Source organism: Lotus japonicus, chromosome 3, assembly GCF_012489685.1.
Source record: "Lotus japonicus ecotype B-129 chromosome 3, LjGifu_v1.2".
NCBI classification, from domain to species: domain Eukaryota; kingdom Viridiplantae; phylum Streptophyta; class Magnoliopsida; order Fabales; family Fabaceae; genus Lotus; species Lotus japonicus.
The window spans coordinates 15,456,362-15,484,278 of NC_080043.1; the positions used below are offsets into that span (position 1 = coordinate 15,456,362).

The 27,917-nt window shown below is 34.6% G+C and overlaps 1 protein-coding gene across 1 annotated transcript; it reads right to left on the bottom strand.

The window, feature by feature from the left end:
- Nucleotides 1-14,484: 14,484 nt before the first annotated feature.
- On the bottom strand, nucleotides 14,485-20,616 carry LOC130746414 (sister chromatid cohesion protein PDS5 homolog C-like). Its single transcript, XM_057599031.1, has 3 exons — nucleotides 19,939-20,616; nucleotides 19,124-19,820; nucleotides 14,485-15,791 (listed from the first exon to the last, which is right to left on the bottom strand). Exons 1-3 carry the CDS (start codon nucleotides 20,325-20,327, stop codon nucleotides 14,727-14,729), a joined length of 2,151 nt encoding a protein of 716 aa, XP_057455014.1. The 5' UTR covers nucleotides 20,328-20,616; the 3' UTR covers nucleotides 14,485-14,726.
- Nucleotides 20,617-27,917: the final 7,301 nt, after the last annotated feature.

Here is a 27,917-nt window from a genome sequence, read left to right on the forward strand (position 1 = left end):
ATAGGAAACAAACAAAAAAATAAAGATAAATTCATAGCTGAGGTTCAAAGATCCTGATACATTTTACCATAATACACTATGCTATTGATAGTATGTGAAGAAATTTCCATTTCAAAGATATATAAAAACATCAAAATTAAACCAAGTGAAATTTTCAAAAAACTGTGAGCTCACCCTAGAGACAGTCTTGGCTCCCTAGATGTTGTTACAAGTCGCATTTACACATATAATTGGCTGCAATGAGTGGCATGACATCAGAACCAGAATAGTCAAATAGAAGTGAAAATTCCCAGATAGATAATGGCAGTGACTTATAATCCAAGCAGATAAATATGATAAGAATTGAACAAACCACAATAATAGTTATCATTTAACCACCTCCAAATGCTTGAATTGTTGTTCAACATTCTTTATAACACCACCACATTCCACGCACTTGAAAGTTCCTTGGAGAAGCTCAGGTCGAACCTCACTTGTCCTTGTTATCACCTTAGTCACCAATACAAGCCTTCCAATTTCTTATGTAGCCAATTCATTCAACCTTCATGTGTAAATACAATGATGAACAAACTGATAGTTAGTTGAAACTCCTAAGCCTGCATTTCCTATTGAAATTAAATATATCCAAATTAATAAGGTGAGGAAACAAATGAAATGGAAATAAAGATACCGCTTGACAGGTAGAAGGTTGTAGAAAGCAAAATTGATGTCATTGTTAGGGTTATCTTCATATATGAAAGTTGCCTTGAGCTCCAACACGAACCTCAAGCAAGCATTCTTCAAATAAGGTTCAAACCAAACACAAAAAGGAAATTTAGGGTTTCAAAAAGAAAAAATAATTGTGTTTGTTCTCTATTATGAAAAAACAACATCTCTCCAAAAGGGTAAACTTGCATATCAAATCATATTTATAAACCCCATTAGCAAGAAACCATAATTTTCCAAATTCTCATAAACACACACTATAATGACCCTACTCCTTAAAAAATTATTTTCCTCCTATCATAATTCATGAGTAAAAGGCACCCACAATAACACCCCAACCCCAATCCCCATAAAAGAAAGAAAGGAAAGAACTTTCTTACTTTTTACCATTCATTGCTTTGCATACTAAACCCATCAAAATCCACTTTAACAAATTGCATACAAATTTTCCTTCTATCATAATTCATGAGCAAAAGACACTCACAACAAAATCTCCAAGCCTCCCAAAAAAATCCCCGCCCAAACCTCAGATAAGAAAGAAAGAAAGATATAAACTTTCTTGCTATCATTCACCACATTTTGGTATATACAGATTTCAAGAAAATTAATCATCTTTCAACTTAAATTCTTGAAATTCAACACTACTAAGAACTACAAAAGGCCACATATCAAAATTGAAATCAACATACCTGAGTTCTGAGATGCTATAGTATGACGCATACGTAGGGATAGTAGAAGGAATTAGAATGAAGAATAGGTGAAATTAGAATGAGAAAGTAAGAGATTGAAATAAATAGTGGTGATGTAAGATAAGAGACAACCAACATTAACATTGGGTTTTGCATGTACCGGATTTTCCATTGCCACCGCCAGTTATCACTGCACATTGGCATTTTGCTTCTTCTTCTTGTCTTTCTTTGTTCTGTTAGAAAAAAAATCTAGGAAAAACTTATCTTCACAATCCGTTCTCACAAATGAAATGAAATATGTGATATTTTATGTGATAAAAAAGAAGAAAAAGAGAAAGGTAAGAATTTTAGAATCTTAAACTTACATTAATTGAAAATTTAAGATTAAGATCTTAAACACTGAAATAATCCTTAATACACAAATTAAATATTCCAGTCCATGCATGCACAAGAATGACTGCTAATTCTCCCTTCCGACCTGTTAATGGCATAAGAAACACACTAATCAGGAACTCCTTGCATGATTTGCATTAGACATATATACATGTATATATAAATGTATGTGTCTAAATGTATGTACGTATGTATATATGTGTGTAAGTGTGTCTGTGCATATATGTGTATGTATGTACATATATATTCTCAATACCAAACTCTTTTCAACACTTCCTTTATTATTGGTTTATTTTTAAAATGAGCAATACATTTCTCTCACTTGAAGTAATTCATAGCATTTCTCATTAGCTGAGATGAAAAAAGTAATTGATTTAGACAATTTTGACCATCTTTTTTCTCATACCTGATTACCAGCGATTACTTAGTTTGATCGCTTCTTATTCTTTGATCCTGAGGAGGAAGAACCAGCTTTGACTTTCTTAGACTTGTTTTCTTTTTTGGAAGAGCTCTTCAAATATTTTATGGGCATTGAAAGTTCATCATAACTTGAGCAGTTTGGGCATACCCATTCATTTTCAGGAACATACTTCAAGCAAGAGAAAACAAAAATATAAGCATTCCATAAGATCAAGTAAAGGAAAAAAGGAGAATATTCGAATTACAAAATGAAAATTATGCATACTTGAAGATCAAGGCACTCCAGGTGATGAGTACGAGGGCAAGCATCACAGCAGAGCAAGTTTCCTCCATCATTGCACATCTCACATACAAAGTAACTCTGCAAATATATTGCGTTTTTAGGGCTAAGATCGGTAATAGATTATAATTTTGATTTAAATATATGTTCATTCAATGAACACCTTTGTGGGGTGAAAGAATGTGATTGTTACATTAATAATAACCTCAGCTATGCAAAAGATATATGTATATTTCAAATAAACTGAATTCAGAGTTAAGACTTGATAAGACTAAAACACATTCACGAAAACTTCATCATATCAAAGGTACACAACATATCCAAAAGTGAAAAAGTAGAAGAAACATAATCCCTGCAAAATGGTGATGTTAACTTGTAGTGACGTTCAAAAAAAAAGGCTTAATCCAATTTTTGTCCCCAGCCTTTGCCATAAATATGCCTTTAGTCCTTCGCCAGCGTAAAGGTGGGGATCGGTCCCAAGTTTTTGGCAAAATGATTGGCTTTGGTCCTTCCGGCTGGTTGGGTCAACGTCGGAGCTCCGGCAGCTGATGTGGCTCTTTTTCATTTAAAAAAAATAAAATTTTAACACCATTAACCTCACTAATTAACCTTTAACTAATTAACCTTCTTCTTAATTAATTAAAAAAAAAAACCCCATCTATCTTCTTCTTATGAGCATCTTCTTCTTCATCTTCTTAATCATCTTCTTCAACCCAGATTTTCCATATTTGAAAGAAACCCAACAACTACGTACAATCTTCAACCTATGTTCATCAATCCTCTTCAACCCATACAAACCCAAAACTTCAAAGTCTAAATTTCATATTTCAAACTTGTTATTTTTCTTTCTCTTCTCTCCCCAACTCAAACCCATTTTCCTCCTCACTTCTTTTTGTTTTAGCAAATCATTACTCATTACTCTTTTCAAGAAGCTTGAAGCACATAAATGATATTGTTGCCCAACTATTGGACAATGTCAGACTCCAATTTCTCCTCAGAGCTGTTTAAGGATGAAACACAATACAACGGACACGAAAAAGACAAAGCAAAACGGGGAAAAAGAGCTAAGCTTCATAGTCCTAGCACGCAGACAGCAACCATCAAGAAGCTTGCTCAAACGAAGAAAGAGTACCCACGCACACCATTCCATCGCCCATCGCAGAAAACCCCAAAAGCTAACCAACGGACCTGATGCAGAGGATTGGATTGGAGATGGTGGCAGCGTGGTCTTCTAGGTTTCTAAAAGAAAGAAAAGATGAAGTTGAGGATGACGAAGATGAAGATTGAATGATGGTGATTAATCTTGGTTTTTTATTTTATTTTTTATTTTTAAATAAAAAATAAATAAAATTTTCACCTAAGCTCATTAAATGACACGGCAATGTTACATGAGCTTCCCGGAGCTCCGGCGTTGACCCAACCGGTCGGAATAACCAAAACCAATCATTTTGCCAAAAACTAAGGACTAATCCCCACCTTTACGGCGAGGGACTAAAGCTATATTTATGGCAAAGGTTGAGGACAAAAACTAGATTAAGCCAAAAAAAATTGTAGTGCTTGAAGACAAGTAATGCATGCAAAGAAAATAGAAATCATTCATTGCATATAAAATAAAACTTAAGCCATCATCTCCAATTTCACGCTAGCCATCTTTGTTGGTCCCAGAAGATTCTGAAGGTAAGGAAGTGACTTGATTAAGATCAGCTTTTTTTTTTTAGAATTAGTGCCTTTTTTTCTTCTTTCATACACAAAACCAAATTTCCGTGTCTTCCTTTCTAAGCCCCCAGATGAATCCATCCTACAATAATTTTCAAATGATTCCAAAGCTTTGAGGCATAAAGGGACTACCTAGCTAATGCATTGACACAAGGAAATAAATTTAATCATAAAAACTGAATAGCCAACTATGGAACTAAAATCAAGACTTCTAATCAATCAAAACACACAATTTAGTACATAGATTAAATTCTAATGTTATGCTTATTTGGAAATAGAGAAAAATCTATCAAGAATCACTAATGATTAGGAGTCTGCTTCGCCACCCTCTTGGATAAGTTAAACAAATAAATTCTGAAGTAAACATACATAGACACAAAACTCAACACAAGAATTGTTTTTCAAAATTGTTTCTAAAAACTCTTTTAAAAACTGAAAATCAAGTGCTTGTTTGATTGCAGTTTTAAGTTTTTAAAACAATTTTCAGAAATAATTTTTAAAAACAGTTTTCAGAAGAAGAAAACAATTTAAATGACATGTTTTTCAACATTTAGAAAACTAAGATCTGAAAACTAAAAATAAGAAACTGAAAAATAGTTTTAAAAATTAAAAATGAGAAATGTTTTCAAAAACAGTGTTTAGAAACAACTCCGTATCAAATAGGTTTTTAAAAATTGAAAACTGTTTTAAAAACTGCAAACAAACAAGTTAGGAAGATTACCAAACAGCCACACGTTTCTAGAACATGAAACCTCTTGGGAACCTGAGATGCACTTGTGCTTTGCAAAGGGAGCTTTTCTCCATGAGGAGTCCCAACTTCTTGCAGAAACTCATCTCCTTCGGAAGCTTTCCTCTTTAAGAAAGCCTCAAATTATCCATCTAGGGAGCTATGCTTTTAGTGTCATAGTAGTATTTTAGGAAACCAAAAACTTTATCGTGGTGTCATCACCATGATAAGTAGCCTCCCATCAAATTCAGATAGAAAAACAAAGAACCCATTGACTTCCTAAGACTTAGAATGTTGAAAAAGACCCTTTAAATATCAAGATAGTTGCCATTATTCCTATTAAAAACCAATTTCTCATTTGGCAGTTAACACACATAGGACACTCAATTAGCACATCTTAGGTCTGAATAGTTTAACCTTCGATCGGTGTATTCTCAGGCTTTGCTCCAATAAGCTCCAATAAATAGCATATCCTCTAAGACTAAAAAAAAGACCATGCAGCCATTATTCCACCCCCTTCATATCTTTTTCGTCAACCTCACTCTTTTTTCTCTTCATCTATTTTACACCTTAAACTTATCTTTCTCATTCATGTCCATCAAACTATCGATCTATGATGCCTACAAACTTAAATTTGAAAAGGGGTGCAATTAATTGTAAGGAAGATTCCCAATTCTAGCTTAGAGGTTCTCAGATAATTGGGGACTAATGGGGTGATGTCGTTGCGATGACTCCAAAACTTGTTACATTACAATCAAATGCGGTTTTGGACCAAAAATTAAAACCTAAACATTCCCTTTTCCAAAGTTTGTTCTCAATACTTCCCAATAAGAGACTAAATACTAATATATTTGTGTTTATGTAATGTATAATAACTCATCAAAATCGGCTCCAAAACAAAATCTCTTCAAAAGGAATACTAGATTATGTTTAAAACCCCATTAACAAGAAACCATGATTTTCCAAATTCTTAGAAACACACACACAGTGGCCCCATTCCTCTTGGGTGGCCACAAAATTATTTTGCTTCTATCATAATTCATGGGAAAAATACACCCACAAAAATACCCCCAACCCTCCAGACAAAAATCCCACTTCGCTGCAACCCCAAACAAAAACAAAAAAAGCAAAAATCTTTCTTACTTGGTACCATTCACTACATTTTGACAACATTATAAAAAATAATTATCTTTCAACACAAACACTTAAAATTCAGCATTATCAAAAGCTATAAAAGACACAAATCTAACCTAAAATCAAGGCAATAAAAAATAGAAGGAGAAAGGAGCACAATGAACATACCTGAGTCCAGAAATCCTATATAGTACGCTGCAAAGGGAGGGATAGGAGAAGGAATTAGAATTAAGGAGGATTGAAATAAGAGGGGTTGTCTAAATGACTCATGGTAGAATTTGGGTTAAATAACCCATGATCTAGGTGGACCAATCACATTTAAGATAAATTAGTTGAATTTTTAAAATTTATTTATTAATTTATTTAGGGTTAAATATGATTTAGGTCCCTGACTTATACACATAAATATAAAATGGTACCCAAAAATATACAAAAGCTTTAGTCCTTAATTTTTTTCACATCTATTTCAGTCCCACAAAAATATCTCATGGTTTGTATTTGCCATAGTTTGTATTTAGCAAAGATAATACCACGTAGGTTCACCTTGCCATAGATTGCTCCTCCTCGTTTGTACTTAGCAAAGACAATATTACCACATCAATTTCATACAGATGTACAAAACATGAATTTATGAAACATAAAAAGGTGAATTCACGAAGGGTTGCATAAGATAGTTAAGTTACCCATGGCTGCGTTCTTTGATAACCCCATGGTTGCATAAGCTGGACAATGATTTCAAGGTGAATTTTTAGGTTTTGAAATAATTGTGTGGGGAGGAGGACTAAATTTAAGGGAAGAAAATTTTGAGGGATCAAAATAGATGTGAAAAATAATTCAAAGGCCTAAAACCTTTGCGCTTTTTTTAGGTACCATTTTAGATTATTTGTATAAGTTAGGGATCAAAAACATATTTGACTCTAAATAAATCAATTAATAAAATATAGAAAATTCAACCAATTTATCTTAAATGTGATTGGTCCACCTAGATCATGGGTTATTTAACCCAAATTTTACCATGAGTCATTTAGACAACCCCGAAATAAGAATGAGAAAGTAAGCTATTGAATAAAGTAAATAGTGGTGATGTAATAAGATTTGACCAACATTAACATTGAGTATTGAGTTTTGCATGTAACACCTTTTCAATTTACTCGCAACCCCAAACCACAAAAAAGAAAGAAAGCAAAAAACTTTCTTACTTGTTACCACGTATTATGGGTCTGTGGATCTCCACAGGATTGTGTTTAAATATTTAGGGTCCTCCAAGTTCGACATTCTCATCTACCATGCAAATAAGCAAGAAGTTAGTTATATAGAAGTTGTTCGTCGTCTCATCTCTCCACCTTTGTCACTTCGTCCTCATCCTGGTCAAGTGACGCTTCCACCTATGTTACTTTGATATGTGGTCCTCACCCTGGCCTTTCCAGCCACTATTGGCAGGTTATAATGTCTCACCACCAAGCATTTGGACATCAGTTGGTAAAATTACTTAGATTTTAGTTTGAGCTTCGTAGTATTTTTTGTGTTCTATATGTAACAGACTCTCCCAAAATGTATTCGTGGCCATGTTCGTCAGGTTGGACTGGACTATGGACACATAGAGGCTTGAGTAACGAAGATGTTAGGTGTCGTGTTATTGCAAAATCAGTGATACTCTCACTAGTCACTAAGGTTTGCATCTGGTGGTTTCAAGGTCATTGGGGTGGAGCTCACTCACCGCCTTGTGTAACTGAGGCAATTTTATGAGGGTTCATGTTGAAAGCTTTGAACGGGGTGAATGTTGTTATATCTTTAGGGATCTTTTATGAGCTAACATAGTATGTAATTGGTTTGTATCATTTTATGTTTCAAGTCTTCGTGTTTAGTTTAATTATTGTTTAAGTATATTTTCATAGTATTGTGTAGGACTACTCAATTTAACTGTTGTATGTAAGGAACCCTCAAGTTTTTATGTTCAAACCAATATATTGTGGCTAATCTATGAGCATGTCTATTATTATAGCTTGGAGTATCTTGTGTGATCAATTATTTAAAAAAAATCTATCATCTGTTACAATACTTAGATATTATGGGTGAATGTTCATAAGATGAAAGAGGAAAGTTTAAATGGTGTAGAAACTGGGAACAATTTGTCAAAGCTTTTTTTGGAAAGCCAAAATTAAATTGATGGAAACACAAGGGTGCATTGATTCTTACAAAGTAAGTTGGGAAGAGTTGATTATCTTAAGATATATCTAAATACACCAAATCGAGGAAAACTATAATGTTTATACCATCTACCAGTTGATTAAAAGACTATATCAGTGAAAAGCTGATACAAGAGCAGGATAGCCACCAATCCAAGATATATGCATCCAATATTAAATTCATAATCTAGAAATCTTGTTGCACTGTTGCAATTCCAATTAAATCCCAAGATATATTCCATGTATTTTGTTAATACACATTATTGAACTAATCAAAAGGGGTATAAAACTGTGGCAGTCTTTTCATTCAAGTACTTAAATCATTATTTCAATCTGAAGCAAGGCATTACATAATTCAAAATTTTGAAGCCTAAGGACCAAAGAAATTAGATAAAGAAAAACTTTAAAACAATATCATGTTTGCTTTTAAATAGTCTTCTTGTGGGCATACCTTGGTCAAAACAAAAAAAATTGTTACTTAGGAGCGCTCATACAAGACGTTCATGAAAATCTAACAAGGTCAAATGAATTTGGTTAGGATGAAGAAACCGGAAAAAAAAATCTTACATGTGAATTGCTTTTAGCATGTTAAGATTGTTCATTGTTACCAGCAATGAAACTAAAAGCCCACTTATTAATAAGTTGGAATTCTAACCATAGCCATTCAATAAAACAGTTAGCTTAATTATTAAATCAAGTTTGCGGCCATTGAGTATCTTCCATTGGAATATACAAGTGCTTCTATGGAAACGATGAACAAAGTTAGGTCTCATCCAAACCAATTTCCTGCCACATTTTTTTTTTTGCAATTCTGAAAATGCGAATAATAATGTATATGGCAAAAGTATTACATATCTGTAGAAATGTTTTTTAATCTTAAGATTAGAAGGTAATATTAACTAATAATTGACAACATTTATATTAAGTTATAAAAAGCCTCATTAAAGTAATCAGTATTTAAATAATTTTATCTTGTATACAATGGAGTAAAGGTGAAAAAGGTGAAACATTAGATATATATTTTGATTGTTGAAGACTTAAGGAAAATGGTCGACATACACAATGAATTAGATAAATCATTTCAACGTGTTTGAGATTTCCTGCAAGCTAATGATAGGCTGGTGTTATCATTGAGGCTCTTTAGAAGGCAGAGGGAAAGACTTAAGAACTTAAAATTTACCAATATGTGATAAGGTTGCAGCTTTAATTTTAGGTTATTTAAATAGTGAGGAATATAGTGGAGATATTGTTACAAAAACAAGGGAAGTAATTATTATGAGAATACATGAGACTCATCCTGCTTTAATCTATCTACAATACCCGCTGACCTTTTCTTAGGATGGTGATGGTTATCATGAGGAAATTTTTACAGCAATGAGTACATGGGCAAGGAAGATATCAAAAGACTAAAAGTTACATTAAGAGAATTTATTCCATACATAATTCAAGATAAAAAGACTGAATATGACAACATTATTCTTGATAAAAATATTGTTCCACCAGTTCTTAGTGGGCACATTTACAATGATTGAAGCTCAAAGGCTTTCATTCATTAGGCATAATCAGAATTTTAGTAGAGAAGATTTTATAAATGGAGTCGAGGAAGCTATAAGCAGAGGAGAGACATATCCAAGTTCAATTGGCATGCAAATCATTTTCCTTCATCTTTCACTGGTGGTATGCGATACATGTTCAACAATTGTCAGGATATCATGGTTGTTTGTAAAAAAATCGGTTACCCAAAACTCTAATCACATGTACTTGCAACTCTGCATGTAAGGAGATTACTATATTTGTCCATCCAAGTAATCTACATTCAGACGAGTATCTTGACATATATTGTTGAGTATTTAAAATAAAACTTTATAATTTAAGTCTGATTTGAAAAAAAGTGTTTGGAGAAATTGAAGCAGGTATGTAGTTATCAATCTCTTTTTTTAATGTCATTCATTGAGTTTTTTAACGCTTTGTAAAAATAAATATAATGTAATTTGGTCTGCACAATTTATACAATTGAGTTTTAAAAAATATGACTCCCTCATGCCTCACATATTGGTGTGGTTGAAGAAGGTACATAACACCATATACGTGCGATCACATCAACAAGCATATTTGCTGATCTTCTAGATCCAATATTGTATCTCCAACTAAGTAAAGCAGTGTCCAAATTTATGGTTCATGGCCCATGTGGTGTTCCTGGGATAAATTCACCTTTGCATGAGTGATGACAAGTGCTCTAAGTATTTCCCAAAGAAATATCAACAGTCTACAACCATTGATGACGATGCATATCTTGTGTACAAGAAAAAGAGTGGCTAAAAAAATGGTTTTGTTGTGCCTTACAATCCTCAATTATTCATGCGTTATCAGAGATATGAAATGTGGAGTATTGTAACAAATTTGACTCCATCAAGTACTTATTTAACTATGTTAGCAAAAGGTCGTGATAGGGTTAGTGTTCACTTTACCAATACGGAAGATGACTCTAACAAGACAAGACCCATTTGCGTGATGAAATCAAACAATATTATGATTGCAGGTATGTCATTTCATGTGATGCCATTATTGAATCAAGCGATTGGGGATCAGGATTCAATTAAGAAAACTCATTGTAATGCTTCTTATTACAAACACGATGAGCAAGCCTGAAATAGAGTAGGACAAAACATGGAAGATTCTCCTTGATGAAACTTTTTATGACAAAAGAAGATCTCTGAACATGCCAAGTATTGTTTTATTAGCTATAGCTATATTTATATATCATAAATATCCAATTAATAATGAAATGCAAACATTCATCTTATTTGTCATGTATTTTTTACAGATTTTCTTATTGATGACAATCTCAAAAATCTTTGCTTAATTAAGATTGCGAAACTGCTACATTTGAATGGTAGATCACTTAAGAAATTCTCATGTATACCTTAACCAGATGTATGTGGAAACTTGCAGTTTAAAAATAAGTATATTGCAGATGAGATGAATTATAATTCATATGAGATGAATGATCTTTATGTACAATCATTGACCTCCTTGACAGTAGAACAAATGAATGTTTTCTAGGAGATCTATAAGGATGTTACTTCGCATACAGTTGGTTTTTACTTCTTATATAGGTGGTACTAGGAAAAAATTTATATGGAAAACTTTGTCCGTTGTATTAGGGTCAAAAGGTCTTATTGTATTAAATGTGACTTCAAGTGGTATAGCCTCACTATTGTTGCCTAGAGGAAGAACTTTACATTCAAGATTTTCAATTCCTATATCAATCAATGATTGTTCAACTAGCAACATTTAACAAGGATCACAAAAAGCTAAGTTATTGCAGAAAAACAGACTTATTATATGAGATGAAGCTCCAATGCTTAATAAGTATTACTTTGAAGCTTTAGACAAGACACTAAATGACATAATGAAGCTTAATATATCTACTGATTCTTATATACCCTTTGGAGGCAAGGTTGTGGTTCTTGATGGTGACTTTAGACAAAATATTCCTGTCATTCAAAAGGGGGGTCGTAGTGACATTTTGGGTTTTGCAATTAACTCACCATACTTGTGGAAGTATTGCAAAGTTCTAAGGCTTACAAAAATCCCGAGATTAATGAATTCTACATCCAATGGTGATGCAGAAGAAACTATAAAGTTTGCAGGTTGGATTTTAAATGCTAGAGATGGTAAAATCAATTTTAGTGGCGATGCATTATCCGACATAGACATACCATAAGATCTTTTGATAACCAATTCTGATTCTCCATTATAAAGTTTAAATGACTTTACATATCCAAATATAGTTGAGCATCTGATCAAAGAAAACTTCAAATATTCGAGGGAAGAACTGTATTGGCACCAACATTGGAAAGTGTTGAAAACATCAATAATTTTCTGTTGTCCACAATTCTTGGTACTAAGAAAGAGTACTTGAGATTTGATTCAACTTGCAGATCAGATTTAGATTCAGATATAGATGGAGAATGGTTTACAACTGAGTTTCTAAATGACATCAAATGTTCACGAATCCCTAATCACAAGCTTATTCTTAAGGTTGACGTTCCAATTATAACATAGATCAATCTGGTGGGTTATGTAATGGAACAAGGTTAGTAGTCACAAATTTGGGTAAGAGTTTTAATTCTAAGAATGAAGTTAATCCCTTCAGACTCAGGATTGTCATTCAAGTTTCAAACAAGACAGTTCTCAACTTCTTTAAGCTTTGCAATGATAATTAACAAGAGTCAAGGACAATTACTATCTCATGTTGGATTGTTTTTGCCTAAACTTGTTTTTACTCATGGGCAACTCTATGTTGCTTTGTCAAGAGTAAGGGCTCGCTTTGGTTTAAAGATCTTGATTTGGGATGAAGATGGTTCAATTTAAACTGGCACAAAAAACGCCGTGTATACTGAAGTCTTTGAAAACATATAAAAAAGCGGGCTAATCATTTTATAGGTAATGAAATTATTAAGATTGATTTTCAGTTATTTGATTTATTAAATTTGTACACATTTCTAACATAATCTTTTTTTCCTCATGTTGTAGGATATTATGTGACCATTTCCCCAAATTGGTTTACAATTACAATCCATCATTCTTCCCGACTCAGTCTATATTAAATTCCAAAATCTCAATATTTGTGATTCAAAATTAAATTTTTATTAAGTTATGTGTTATGATGCATAAACAATGTTTTTTTGATACATCGAAAAACTAGCAGAAAAAACAAACTAACGAGCTAACACTAAATCCCTCATGACAAGGGTCTCAACCTCCCATGGAGGTTTATCCAAGAAACTGAAATCCACTCCTGGAGAGCGCGCTCCTAACTTAGATGCATAAACAATGTTAGATATGTATTGTAATTCAAACTATTTTTTTACAACAAAAGATATATATTATTAAATAGATAAATTTCATGAGAACAACCCTCTCACAATTAGGACAAATCAATTGGTATAGATAGCCTAAATGGTATTTGATGAATTAAAATTTCCTAAGTCTTGGGTTCAAATCCTACTGGTACCTAGATACAAAAAAAAAATATGACAGATCAACAAAACCCCACCAATTTAAACCACCCCAAAGGGCACACCCAGGGAACATACCTCGTTAAAACCTTCCTAGGAAAAACTCATTGAGATAAAAACCTAGTGAAGAAAAAAAGTACAACATTTCCGAGAATTGCCTTTGATTCACTCGACACAACATAAATACCCAATACAATAAAACATGAACAACCTAAATCTAACCACAATATATAAATTAAAAAAAAAGCCCTAAAAACAACACCGAAACAAATAAGGTGAAAGAAAAACAACTCAAATCACAAAGAACTAAGACCTGTACTTATTAGGGTGGGTGCGTTTGAGATGCTGCACACACCCCTCAATAATCTCCTTATCAGAAACTTTGCAAACAAGACCCAACTCTTTTCCAACCGTCCACATCTCACGTGCACTCTCATAAACACAATCCTGAGACTGAGAAGACAACATACCCTCAGGATCCACCCTATCATACGCAGTGCCAGACACACCCGAGGCCATACCCAGGGAACATACCTCGTTAAAACTTTCTTCAGAAAAACCTATTGAGATAAAAATGGAAAAAAAAAGTACAACATTCCCGAGAATTGTCTTTGGTTCACTCGAGACAACATAAATGCCCAATACAATAAAACATGAACAACCCAAACCTAACCATAATATATCAATTAAAAAAATCCCTAAAAACAACACCAAAACAAATAAGATGAAAGGAAAACAGCCTAAATCACAAAGAACTAAGACTCATACTTATTAGAGTGGGTGCGTTTGAGATGCTGCACACACCCCTGAATAGCCTCTTCATCAGAAACTTCTCAAACAAGACCCAACACTTTTCCAGCCGTCCACACCTCACGTGCACGCTCATAAACACAATCCTAAGACTGAGAGGACAGCATACCCTCAAGATCCACCCTATCAGACCCAGAATCAACAACCTAAAACTCATGTTTTTTCCTTCCCCTCTTAGGGACTTTCCTACGCCAACCTCTTTTTTACTCGAACATAAAAACTATACCCACTTTAACTATTGCAACAATATGAAAACCAATTAACTGATATTATCCTAATCTAATCCTAATATGAAAACAAATCGCAACAATATTTTAATATAAACAACTAAATATCCCCTCAGAGTATAAAAAAATATTAGGTAAGAGAGAAAACGGCACGTAAACAAGGACGAGGAGCATAAACGCAAGCTTTCCTTTCCTATTAAAACAAAATCAAGAAAAGCAGTCCGCAAAAGGACAACAATGATGTTACAAGTTTTAAGCCCAAAATAAAAACAATGTTACATGTACCAGGGAATGATGACTACGGGCTACAACAGCTGATCAATAATTTAGCAGTATAAAATAAATAAAGAAACCCATGCTTTAGCAATATAATGTACAGAAACAAACAAAAAATACTAACCTAAGAAACTTAAAATCATTTCTTAGAACGTTTCTTGGGTCGCTTATCTTTCCCCCCACTAGCACCACTTTCTCTCCCACGCTTTGCACTAACAGGAGTGGTCTCAGCTGCCTTCTTTGGAGGTCTCCCAACACTCCTCTTCGAGTTCTCAGCAGTATTCTTACTCCTTTTATCTCCTGACCCTGGCCCTCCTTCATTGTTATTCCTTGAAGCCTTTTCTTTTCCTTTATCCCCCTTTGCACTATTCACCGGTTTCTTCTGCTCTTTCACACCTCCACCACCACCCTTGCTGCTGCTGTTACTTCCTCCTCCTGCTGCTGCACCACTCTTCAGCGCCTCCACTGAAGTGTTTCGCTTAATACGTTTCAGGAAATCAGCGGCAGCGTTCCTCTTCTTTTCAGGCACCGGCTCTGCTTTGCTCTTCTCCAATTTCAAGGTCTCGGTAGACTTGCTCGTCGAGGACCCTCCTTTAGTGGTGGAGTTAGAAGAAGGTTTCTTATTGCTAGTGTTGGTGTTGAGATTCTTGTTGCTTCTCCTCAGGCTTCTCGCTCCGGTGGTGACGGGCTTTTCCTTGGTCTTGGGAGCCTCCTCCTCGTCTGTCTCGGAATTAGAAGGTTTTAAGGGTGGTTTTGCATCAGAAGGTGGCTTTTCCTTCTTGTCATTGGCGATGGTTTGGGTGTCACTCTTCTGGCCAGAGGTTGCTGGGGAAGCTTTGGCTGAGATTGAACTTCGCTTGCGGCAAACTAAAATAGGAGCAGAAGCTTGGTGCTTGGAGAGGAGAGAATCTGGTTTGGCCGGTGGTGCGTTTGGAGGGAGTGAATCACTCTTCTGGGGTGAAGGGTCGGATTGCGACTGGCCATGGCTTCTCATCTCAGAGATGACAATGTGGTGCAGCTGCTGCGCCGCCCGCGATTCAGTGGAGCCTTCAGGGAAGAACACGGTGGCGTTGGTGAAGAGAAGGAGAAGGTCCCGAAAGAATGCGCTGGTGCACGAGGAATAGGAACCCTTTTGAAGTCTCAGTTGTATGGTTTCCAAGTCTACATGCTGTCTCACCGTTTCTTTGTACCTATCCGAGTCCTCCTGTCACAAAACACCAAGCCAAATCTATTAGTCAAAGGTAGACCCCAATTGGTGTAAACAACAAGAGTGAGAAAAGAAGATAATCGAGTGAAGTAATATTAACAAGTAACTTGACAAGTAATTTGACACAAAAAGAAGAGATATAAGAAAAAATAAAAATATATTGGAAATAAGATACAAGAAAAATCGCATGTGAATGTGTAAAAACTGATTTCCTAACCAAATTTATTTTTATCTCTCATTAACTTTTTGTTACATCAAAAAGATAAACTACAATCCTCCAAAGTTAATCCCTGGATCTCCTCCTCCTCAATCCATATGTCCACCAGCCTTTACCATTTGAGCTGTCATTATGGACCATCTCTCTCCATTTAAACATTTACAGTTTTTATAAATTATATCAATTTAAAATTATAACAAATTCATATAAATTTTTCTTATATTTTTAGATGATATTAAAGCAAGCAGCTTTTTATCCTGAAAAATCATGGGGTGTTACCAAATTTAGATTTCTTCAAACATAAAACAAACACCGTCGATATGAATCTATTCAATACATTGAATTTCAGCATCTGAGATATTCTTAGAATAAAATAAACGAACTACAAAGTACACAATTAACAAGATTATATTTTGTAATTACTCCCTCTATTCTTAAACGATTATTTTTTAAGATTCACATGATTTAAGAGCTGTTAAGTAATTTGTAAGAATTGTGATAGGTGAAAATTAGAAATATTGAGTGAGAAATAAAATATTAAATGAAGGTACATAAATTCTTAAATTTTTAAAACAACATTAAAACAATAATTGTTTTGGAGGAAATCATTTATAAAATGAATCATACAAATTCTTCGAACACAAGTACACAACCATGTCAAAAGGTGCATATCTAAGAATAAGACCTCGCTTTTTGTTGTTTTAACGAGAAAGGACGAGCAAAGTAAGCATCGAAGAGCACAAAAAAGATAGGGCCTACATGTTATTCCACTACCGTCTAAATTTCATTTTTAAAACAATCAATATACGTATACATATAAATAATATAGAAATTTAAAAGACACCAAATCACATCTCCTATTTCTTTCTTTAATTTCCCTTTGTCACTTAAGGTGTTTGACCGCAAATGTCCACAAATCATTTTGAAAAAGAATAAAATAAGAAATAATATACATGATAAATATGGGATAGAAAAAGAATATAGAGATATGAGAAAATGAATGAAAATGAAATAAAAAAGAAATAAGTATTAATGAATTATGAAATTCACCTCGTAACCAAACATTCAATTGGACAATGAAAAAGAAAAAAAAAAGTTAAACACCTATTCCACCTCCAACTCCACCTCCATTTCATCTCAAAGAGAAGGAGATGGATTTGTATGAGAAATGAAATATTGAAAGATTATTTTGCTACTTTACATAAGAAAAAGATCAATAATTTTATAAAATAGAAAACTTTTTAATATTTTAAAAATATAAAAATCATAGAGAATATTATCATTTATTTTAAACTTCGAATAATAATAGTCATATATATATGTTATAATTTTAAGAGTAAAATCTATTTAAGATGAAAAAACAAAGTAAGGGTGATGTATAATAACCCAAACAATAACTATTCTTTTTTTGAAATTAAATAATAATAACTATTCAACTTTAAGATTCAGAGGGACACAGTTGGATGAAAACGACCTGTGACCAAACACGTCACAGCCGTGAAGGATGGGCGTAAAAAATGGAATAATTAATCTGTATATAATAATAATTTATTTTCGGTCAATAGTATTTTTTTAATTCATTCTCATTTCTCTTTTTCCTCATATATCAAATTTTATCTCCTTATCTTTCTTTTTTCTCGAATTAATTCATTCACACTTTTATTTCCCTTTTATCTCATTTTCACATACTTTTGTTCCCTATCACCAGCTATAATTTATTCACACCTCACACCTCATTTCCACATTCACTTCCTCTCTATTACTTTCTTTTCTTTCAATCATATCACCCTATCAAATCTTTTATTTTCTCTTCTTTTCTTCCCATCTTTCTCTTATCGTGTGAAGATAACTTAATTCTTTTTCCTTTCTATTCCTTTATCCCTAGTTGGAAGTGGGATTGAAGTCTTAATGAGGTGTCAAATGTCAACCAATTTTTTTCTTCCCCTACTTTTGGGTCAATAAGAAAAAGCTTGGTGCAATGAATTTGGACGTAGCCCAAAACTAAACCAACTCATGGGCTTGATACAAATTCGACCTGAAATCGTATTTCCACGCACGTTGCATGGAGAAGCACCCAATGCTGGGCTGGAAAAACTCACGTGCTAAGCTAAACCATACTTTTTTTTATGTTTGTTTCCAAAAATTAGGGAAATATAAAGTAATATTAATATTCCTATGACACCAAAAAAAAGATTTTTCCTCTAAAGGGAAAAAAATTGCGTAAATGGGTCCTTTAGAATTCATCTTTTCTAGGCGTAGAATAATTAGAAATAATTCTGCATGTTTCAAATCGAGACAGACCATATCTGCCAGACACAATAGGTTGAATATTTAAGAAGGAAATATAGCATTTATGTTTATGATCAAAGAGATTTATGAAATTAATTATCCATATATAATGTAATTAATCTCATAGTTTGACACTTTCAAAAAAAATCTCATCTTTTGAGATAGTTAATGATATCTACCTTTCAAGATAAGGATGAGGAAACTACCACTTTCAGTTGTAGGAAAGTATATCATATCTAGAACTCCTCTTAGTGATCTTGAAATTGAAATGGGCATGTAGTGTTTTTTCTTAAATAAACTTGATCTATTTATCAAGTTTTTACTTTTCCTTTTTTATTTGGTCATTGTTTTTTATTCACAAACTTTGTGCCCATAAGAAACCAATCTACTTCTATAGTGGTCCCCATTGGTTGGACAGTCATGATTTAAAATCGTATCCTATTCTACTCTTATTCAAATCTTAATGTTTTATTATTTTTCAAAAATTATTTCAAATAAGAGCGCATGCATGTAATTTTTTTTATTTCGCTAGTTAAATTGGGATTGCTATTTCAACTTAGTGCGATAAAGGTTAAAAATCTTACTAAGAATGTGGCTTTTATAAAATGAACTCTCGACTTATGAGTTTAACTTATGAGTTTAAACGGACACTTTTAACATATGCGACTATCGATAAGGTGTAAGTTTTTTAGATTCAAAGAAAATTATATCGTTTAAAAATAAAATTATAAAAAAAAAATAAAAGATGAATTGTTTTTGTTCAAATTTTTGAAAAACGTAAAATACCGATTTTGCCCACGCAAAAGGGAGTAGGATGGAATACCTGGTTTTCAAGACGGCGCTCGAACAATGAAATGTTCTCATGTCCTTTGATCAGCTCCCACACGCCAACCAACGGCTCAGATTTCACCATCGCCACCTCGCCGCCGCCGGAAACCTCCTTCCGCCGCTGCGTCTTCCTCCTCCTCGTCAAGCTCGCCGAGCTCTGCACATCGCTGCTCTCCCTCGTCCCTCCTCCATCTCCCGAGTGAGCCGCCACCGAGTCATTCAACTCCGACGATCCCTCCTCCGCCGCCGCCTTCCTCTCCTCACTCGGAGGCACCGACTCACACGTCGGAACCTTAGCCTCGGTATCATAGCTTCCGTTATTCGATTCTTCCCCAACCGGTTTTCTCTTCCGCGTAACCGGATCCGGTTCGTTTGGACCGGATTGAACCGGAGCCGGTCCAGGTCCTAATTTCACGTCACCTTCCCCGGTTTTCGCCACCTCAAACCTCGAATCGGTCGAGTTGGACTCGTTAACCGACTGGTTCTCCCGGTCCGATTCCTCACCCGCTGTTGGTAGCAGCTTATCCTCCGGTTCGGAATTCACCGGTCCAGCCACTTCTTGTTCTCCGCCTTTGTCGTTTACCGGCAGCCGCTTCTCGCCGGAAACCGCCGGATCTGGTTTTTCATCCTCCTTCGCGTTCTTCTCCTTCTCTTTCAATTCCTGTAACCTCTTCACCTCTTTCTCCCACGATCTGAAAATTTTCAAAAAAAAAAAAAATAGATCTATAAAACCTAAATAAAATTAAACAAAAATTAAATAATTCAAAAAAATTCGAGGTGTGTGTGTGTGAGAGAGAGAGAGAGATTTACTGAATGTTGACGTCGTGGCGCTGGACATCACGCCGGAGCTCGGCGCAGCGGAGCTTCCGCACTTCTTCACGCCAGGGGACGACGTGATCGGAGGCGGCGGCGCCGTTGCATTGGTCACCGAATCGGCGGTCGAGATCGTGAAACCGCTCCTGGCAGTGGTGTGCGGTGAAGAGGCGGCGGTTGATGCGGGACTGGAGCTCCATGGCGACGTTGTCCCAGTCGTTGAAGCCATGGCGTTCGACGGCGAAGGCTAGCAAGAGGTCTTCCTTCGTGCCCCAAGGGTGGTGGTGGTTGTCTAGGTTTGGGTGTGGGTTGTGGTTTTGGTTGTTTTCCATATGATATGTGAGTGATATGAGAAACAAAAAAATATATGATGATGGTTTAACCATAAACAACTGCTTCCTCTCTTGCCTCCTCTTCTCTCACAACAACACCTCTTCAAATCCAATCCCTTAATTATATTTATTTTCCAATATATATACATACATACATAAAATAAAATAAATAATTATTTTGAGAAAATAAATACAACCAATTAGGGTTTTTTTTTCCTTTTGTGGTTTGGGAAATTATTTTAAGTTTTTGGCTTTTGGGGGGTTTTGGTTTTGGAGTTGGGGTTGGAATGAAGAAATAGTAGTAACGCTTAGTATGGTGTGAGTGAGGTTTGAGATTTATCTATGGATATGATGTTATAATGTGTAAAGTGTGCTACACGGGCCTGACCTGGGACACATTGAATCAGGCACGCAACTGAAACGGGGAGTTTTGGTTTTGTATTCCTTGAGAGATTCTGACCTCAAATTTCATCTGTAATTCCTTACCCCCACTTGGTTTCATGTGGATATTGGACTCGTGGTTCTTTTCTTTGGGTTTGCTCTATGGGCTTGGTAATGCTTAAGTGCTAAGTAGTCCAATAAGTAAGGGATATAAACTATAAAGGCCTGTTAGGAATTCCAATAAGATGTTATTCTCGATGAAAGAGGCTTTTGTCCAAAAAAAAAATGCAAGAGGCTTGGAAGAGGGAGGGTGATAAAAAGACCACGTTAAAGAAAATTTTTTAGCACACGGGTAGGAGTATTGGGAATAATGTTGTTTTCACACCAAAAAATGGTGGAAAGAGGTGGAAGGAGGAGAGAGATAGAAAGAAAAGAAAAAATATGAGAGAGAAAGTATGAGATGTGATAGATGATAGGCTTAATCTTAAAATGAAAAAGAAAATCCACATCACTGCTCCGTTTGGTCAAACTAACGGAACATAACAGAAGGGCCCCAATCGCACGTTTTTGAAACGTTGGGGTGCCTGACCGCTATGTTTAAACACGGGGGGCCCCGATCGCTCATTTTTGAAAGATCAGGGGCCCAAAGTGGAATTAAGCCTAGATGATAAGAGGGAAGAGAAAGAAATAAAAATGGATGGAAATAAGGTGTATAAATAATGAGGTGTTAACATATCATTATTGGGAGTATTGGTGTATGAGATCAAGGTTTTGACACGGGCGATACGTGTACATGGCTTTCTCAACGAAATACTTTTGAGGTTTTAATGGTTCAAATAGGTGTAAGAGTAAACCTTATACGATCTGTGTGATCTATCATGTCAAATCAATGGGAACAAATTACCGTAGAGCAGAACCTTTTATAAATCCATAACAAGCGACGGAAGGATTGAAGAAGGGGTTGGTCTTCCAAATCACCAAGCTTGTCCTTTGGGTTTCTCTCTATTTTCTGTGATAATGGGATGTCAGGGGAAAACTTAACGCTTGTGATTTGGGGACCATGCCCCTATTTATATTATAATAATCTATATTTTTTATTTATGTTTCAAATCCTCACTAAAACAAAATTATATCTTTATGTCTCTACACATTAAAGACCAAATCTTATCAAATACATAATTACCCCAATTAACTGAAATCATATATTATCTTATAATATCACATGTAATTTGGTATCACAAATTACAGTCCATGATCCATAATTAATTACATATATAGCCCAATATTTGATAATGATCTAATAATAGGGAAATTGAAATTATAGATTTTTTTCCACGCAACTGTATCTTTAAAATGGGGGTAGAAATCAGATTCAAAGAATAAAATATGATTAAGGGCTTGACAATTCACAAATAGATTGAATGAATGAGAACTCCCCTTATGATTAGTGCTCCTAGATTCAAAAGGAATTATTAGGTGCACTTTTCAAATATTTGCCTCTAAGGATTTTAGAATTCCCAAATTAATTAGCATGGAAATGAACAAGTTCGTGTTGGCAGAAATAAAATGTGGATTTTTATAAAGCAATGTAGCAATTCTCTTTAGTTAGCCAAATTGTGTGGTTTGGAATTGGCATTTGCTTTCATCTCAAATTGTATAACTTCTCTTTGGATCATCCTATGTATAAAATGAGAAAATTTGATTAGTTGAAAAAAAAAATTAGGTTTTATTTTATTATTACTTTAAATAGGTCATCTATTTTATATTTTTATCAATTTCACTAAATGCATCTACCTTTGTGAATAAGAGCATTGTTATTTGCCTATTTGGCACGACCCCAATAGCATGAATCTGATAGGGTTTTTTGGCTTTGAGGGCAAAGGGATGTTTACTCGGCATAATTGTTAGCTGTCATTTGTGGTCTCACCTTTGCTTGAAATATGGGCATGCGTGAGCTGGTTTGTGAACTTAGTTGTCTGGATGTTGTTAATGGTCTTACTCTACATGGTTCTCTTAATCTTCATTCTTGTGTTGCTTATCTGACTAAAGCTAGGAGCTTAGTTCAGCAGAATTGAGAGGTTTTTTATTAGCATGTCTCTAGAGAGTTTAATAATGCGGTAAATTCTTTAGCTAAATTGGGGCTTAAGGAAGTTGAGATGAAGTCTTGGTCCTCCCCTCCTTCTGAAGTTCTCCACCTTTTGGAGAAGGGCTAGTTTTTCCTTTTGATGATTGTTCATGTTGTTTTTATTTCCAAATTACCAAAAAAAAAACAATAGCACAAATCAGGCATCACCAATAGCACGAATCTGATAAGTTGATACTGATGACGTGTGAGTGTCTTCAAACGATTGTTTTCAAAAAAGAAAAAAGAAAAAAGAGGTAACATGTTTATGCAAAACTTTCAAAAAAAAAAAAAAATTGAAACGTATAGTATCAGATAAGGTAAAAGTATTTTTTAGATAAGGTGAAGTGTAAAAAGTGATTTCATAGAAGTATTATCTCCCATCGCATGTAAATAAAAGTTTTGAAACGTTGGGTAAATGTTTAAAGTAGTCGTAGTAGCTTAGGTTCTCTTAGTTGTGGGGTAGATGGAGTAGGAGGTCCCCGAATGATAGCTCAAGTGGTAAGAACTAGAGACATAAGGGTTGAGTGGGATGAAGGATGAAGGGTCCCGGGTTCGAACCCGAATAAGGGATTAATTTACTAACATTTCTAACAACTAACATTTGTCTATAAAAAAAATACTGAGTAGGAGGACCTACGTATATGCCCATTAGTTAAAATTCTAAGAATTTGTATAGTCTTGTAATCATTAGTTTTAACTTAAGTAAACAATTCAAAAAAATTATTCACTCTTCGTAAATGTTTAAAATAGCCAAAATTTGGTGCTCTCTTCTTGTGATAGTAAGAATCGTTTCAGTTACATCATGATATTTATTCATTAAAAATTATTGAAAAGTTAATGTGTCTATGTATTTAATTATATTCTTCAAATTAATGCATTCATGTCTTGCAAGATTGAAAATATGAGGTAAAAGCTCAATATGTGGAGCTTCAAGCTGCTCTCATCTAGTTTGATGTTCATTCTCCTAAAGTTTGTGCTAAGTGTTATCTATATATATTACGTGTCGGTTTTTAAGGAGCCAGTTGGGGTGTGGGAGAAATGGAGAAATTTATGAGATCCTTTCTTTGGGGGAGGTTGATAGTAGTCGTAGGATCATATTTCTTGGGAGAAAATATGTAAAGGGATACAATTGGGAGGTTTGGGCCTTGGAATTCTATGATGAGAAATAAGGCTTTAGTTTTAAAATGGTGTTGGAGGTTTGGATCTAAGAGAGGAGCGAATTGGAGAAATGTGGTTGTGCTCACTATGGTTTTGAGGAGAGTTCCATGTTATTGCACTTGCAGGTGGACAACTTCTCTTTCTGTTATGTATATGTACAAGATATTCTGAAAAACTTATTGGCAGACAATGTTATATTATAGTTGTTCCAAGATCATTGCCTTTGTAAGTTAGTTAAGGGTTATGGTCATTGCACATTAGCTTAGACCCCTCTAGGTGCTAATGTCTGGACAGCTCCTCATTATATGGACCGCACATGACAAGGTGGATTGCAGATTTGCAATGTGTCTTATTTTCAATAGAATAACTTATCTCAGGTTTCCAATGAGATGGACGACGGGGCGCAAGTGGTGGGGGATGGTAGATTGCGAGGATGCCATTTACGAGGATCCACTAGTTTTAGTGGCAATCGCGCCGGAGAATGACGTTGATGGTAACATGTTACATGATGGTTGCGAAAAGCATGTTGGTATTGTAGAGCATTTGGATTCTATACTGATGTGCGACTTGGAGGAAGTAGGTGTTTCCATACCTACTGATTAGGTTAAAAGGGGTAGGGGTAGGAGTGTATAAGAGACGGGTTAGGACGGGTTTTGGTTGACCCTTACCTGACCCTATATATTGATCGAGTCATTTTATAGACTCTAACCCGTCCGTAAACTCGAAGAAACCCGACATTGTTCGTGGCTGACTAGTACCGGGTTAATATAAAAGACCATATATTTAAAATATGCGCTCATCATGCGAGGTTATCGTCAAAGACTTAGAATATTGATTCAGCTCTTGAAGTTTACGTTCTATTTTATGTTGATATAACTTTATCGTTAAACCTAAATAGTTTTTGGGTATTTCAGATTTGGAAATGTGGTTATCTTGTGATTGCAATTATATTTTTAAGCTATTGTCGTTCATGAATTTATTTATGTTTGTAATAAAATATTTTATTTGCAACAGTAGAAGTAAACAACAAAGTGCATAAAGCATCAACACGAGCCTCTAATAGTAATTCATTGAAGTTGTTTGTAAAATATCGGTTGAATGAATTCCAATAAAAATAGATCTACAATGTGTTTCCCATGCAGTATTAATTGTGTCTTTAAGTATTTGTTATTACAAGTATTCCATAAACAAGTGATTACAAATTGCAATAATGTACACCAAGATTTCAATAATCATTTTGACATTGTAAGTTTTGGGTTATAGTGCGCAAAATTAATGTACAAATTATTCCGTTAAATTGACTTATTCATATATTACATAAAAATTAACATTAATATTAATTTATGTCACTTCAAAGAAAGACATAAATATTATTTTATGTCACAATACTTTTCATATAATCATTTATGTTCTCAAGGAGGATAGTTTGGTGGTTGGTTTGTTTCGAAATGAATTGTATTTTTTTGTTGGTAAAGGCGATAGAATTTTGTTTTGGAGAGACTGATGGGTGAGGAAAATCGCTTTATGAGCAAGGTTCCCACGGATCATTGCTTTGTCATTGGAAAAAACAGTCAGCTAGGGCGATGTTGGGAGTTTTGTGGCGGGTGCACAAAGCTGATCCACTCCTTTACGATGGAGAACTTATTTGATTGGGAAGTGGAGCGATTTTAGAACTTGATCCAGGTCATTATGTAAGGTTCAAATGAGTACTCTCTCAAGGAGAAGAAATGTTTTAATGATGAAAAAACGACAAAGCTTTGGTTCTACTAAAGATCAACATGACGAATGAGAAGGACCAATACAAAGGAAGAAGCGTCAAACACCGAAGGAGCTACAACAATTCAAGAATACATCGTCTAATCTGAACACCGAGGAAAAAGGTGTCTATCACAAGGTGAACCACAACTATGAATAATTCGCTATGAAGCTAGTAAAACAATGATCTAATCTTGTTCGCATGTGATCTGCTCAGCTTGACAATAGTACAATGATCATAATCAAAAGTAAAAAGTTATCAAGTCATCAGAAAGCTATGAAGCATGTGTATATGCCAAAAGGAGAAAAGTATCATCTGACACTTAGTTTCAACGGTCAAGAAGTCTTCTAGAGTCAACATAAGTTTGAACACTCATAGCTGAAAAGAAGCAACAAAAGTACAACTCACAACTATCTTGGACGATGAAGACATGTAGAAAGTTTTTCATAAGTCTTCATCCATCTGACACAGATCAGAACAACTGTTCTCATAGTACTTGTGGTTAGAACATTTATTTTCTACTCTCTAACTTCTACAAGAAGATCTTCTGCCAAATACTCATGATGACTCAAGTCTTGCAACAATCATATGAAGACTGAGTATAAATTAATTAATGAAAAAAGATCAAAGTATGATGAGTGTGATATATATATATACATATATAGAAAGAGAGCAAAGCATGAAAGAAGAGAAGCAAGTAAGATGAAAAAGAAAGATGTTCCGAGAAAGAATTTGACATTATGAGAATAATCATGTGTGAAGCAAAGTGAAGAAGAGAAGATGAATGAAGGGAAGTGAAAGGCTCACCGTACACAAATTGAGGGGGAGCATACTCAAATGATCATGATGTGCAATATCTACATGGATTCACACATGCTAAAATAACTCATTAACACGTGAAACATGTAGCAAGTCGAGGTGGCTCTTTGAAGTAGAGGTTTTACTCAAGCCAAATCATAATGTGATTGAAGACCTCGATTGAAAGAGTAAGAGAAAAAAAAAAAGACGCAAGGCTAAATTGAAATGGATAAAATATCTATGCTTGAGTGAGAGAAAAAAAGCAAGAGTGAAAATATACAAGTTCAAGGCCTTCCAGAGAAAGGCCGAGAGTGACTTGTTTATGCCTGAAGAGGTATAATAAAATAATACTTGGTTGTTTGTTTCTAAAGAGATATGGTAAAAGAATATGTGGTTGTTCCTGAAGAGGCATGGAAAAGAATACTTGTTTGTGCTTGAAGAGGCATGGGATAAGAATACTTGTTTGTGCCTAAAGAGGCACGGAGAAAGAATACTTGTATGGCGAAGTCATTGATACTTATTAGCGGAAATCTTGGTGGATACCAATGATTGGACGTAGCCCTCTTACTTTGAGGGAATCAAGATAAAATATATGTGGACATTGTTTGTTGCCCTCTAAACTACTCCCACCGCTTGCATAACACTCTCCTAAATTGCATTCATCTAAAGTTATCGGCAAAAACTATAAGTGATCTAGTCACTCGTGATCGGATTCTATAGACATAATATAACCCCCATGTTGTGTCCCTATGATATTCCTCACATTGGTGCAATTTTATCTCAAAATATCCTTAAAGACTCAAATGTTTATATAAATTAACATATTTAAACATTCAAATAGCCAATTAGAATATAATTCCAAGATATTAAAATTAAAATCTAATATAATAATCATATAAATAATAAAAATACTATATACTAGTATTGATTTCACGTCATGCATGAATGTAATAAGAGTACTTTGTCGGCACATGTTAGATCTTTTCATATTTCTTCTCTCATTTTTCTTTTTTAAATACGTACATCACCTATTGAAATATTTTTTTTTTTTCTAATCTTAGTTACATTCTAATTTACTTTTTTTCTTCTAATTTCTAAATCAATCTATCAAAACCATATTAATCTTCCATATGTATATACGAAAACATAAAATACAATTTTTTTTGAGTTAATTTTGAAATCAATCAGTTAAAACTATTTGATATCAACTTTTTTTATGACATATTTGATACTGTCCACACTGGTCCGAACCGAACCCTAGCAATCCAACGTTTTTTTTAGAAAATGAGTCGGTTCGGTTCGGCCGGTTCGCGTTTATAGGTTCGTTAGGGTTCAACCGGTCGGTTTTGGTTCAAGCTCCAGCCTGACCGAACCGACCGAACCAGGTCTTTAAAAGAAAAAAAAAAAACCTGCCCAGGCCCAAGCT

Coding starts and splice junctions, on each gene's coding strand:
- LOC130746414 (XM_057599031.1), bottom strand. CDS start 20,327: ATGGTTAAACCATCATCATATATTTTTTTGTTTCTCATATCACTCACA. Junction 19,821..19,938: donor CGCCACGACGTCAACATTCA/GTAAATCTCTCT, acceptor GAAAATTTTCAG/ATCGTGGGAGAAAGAGGTGA. Junction 15,792..19,123: donor AGCGCCGTCTTGAAAACCAG/GTATTCCATCCT, acceptor GTTTTGTGACAG/GAGGACTCGGATAGGTACAA.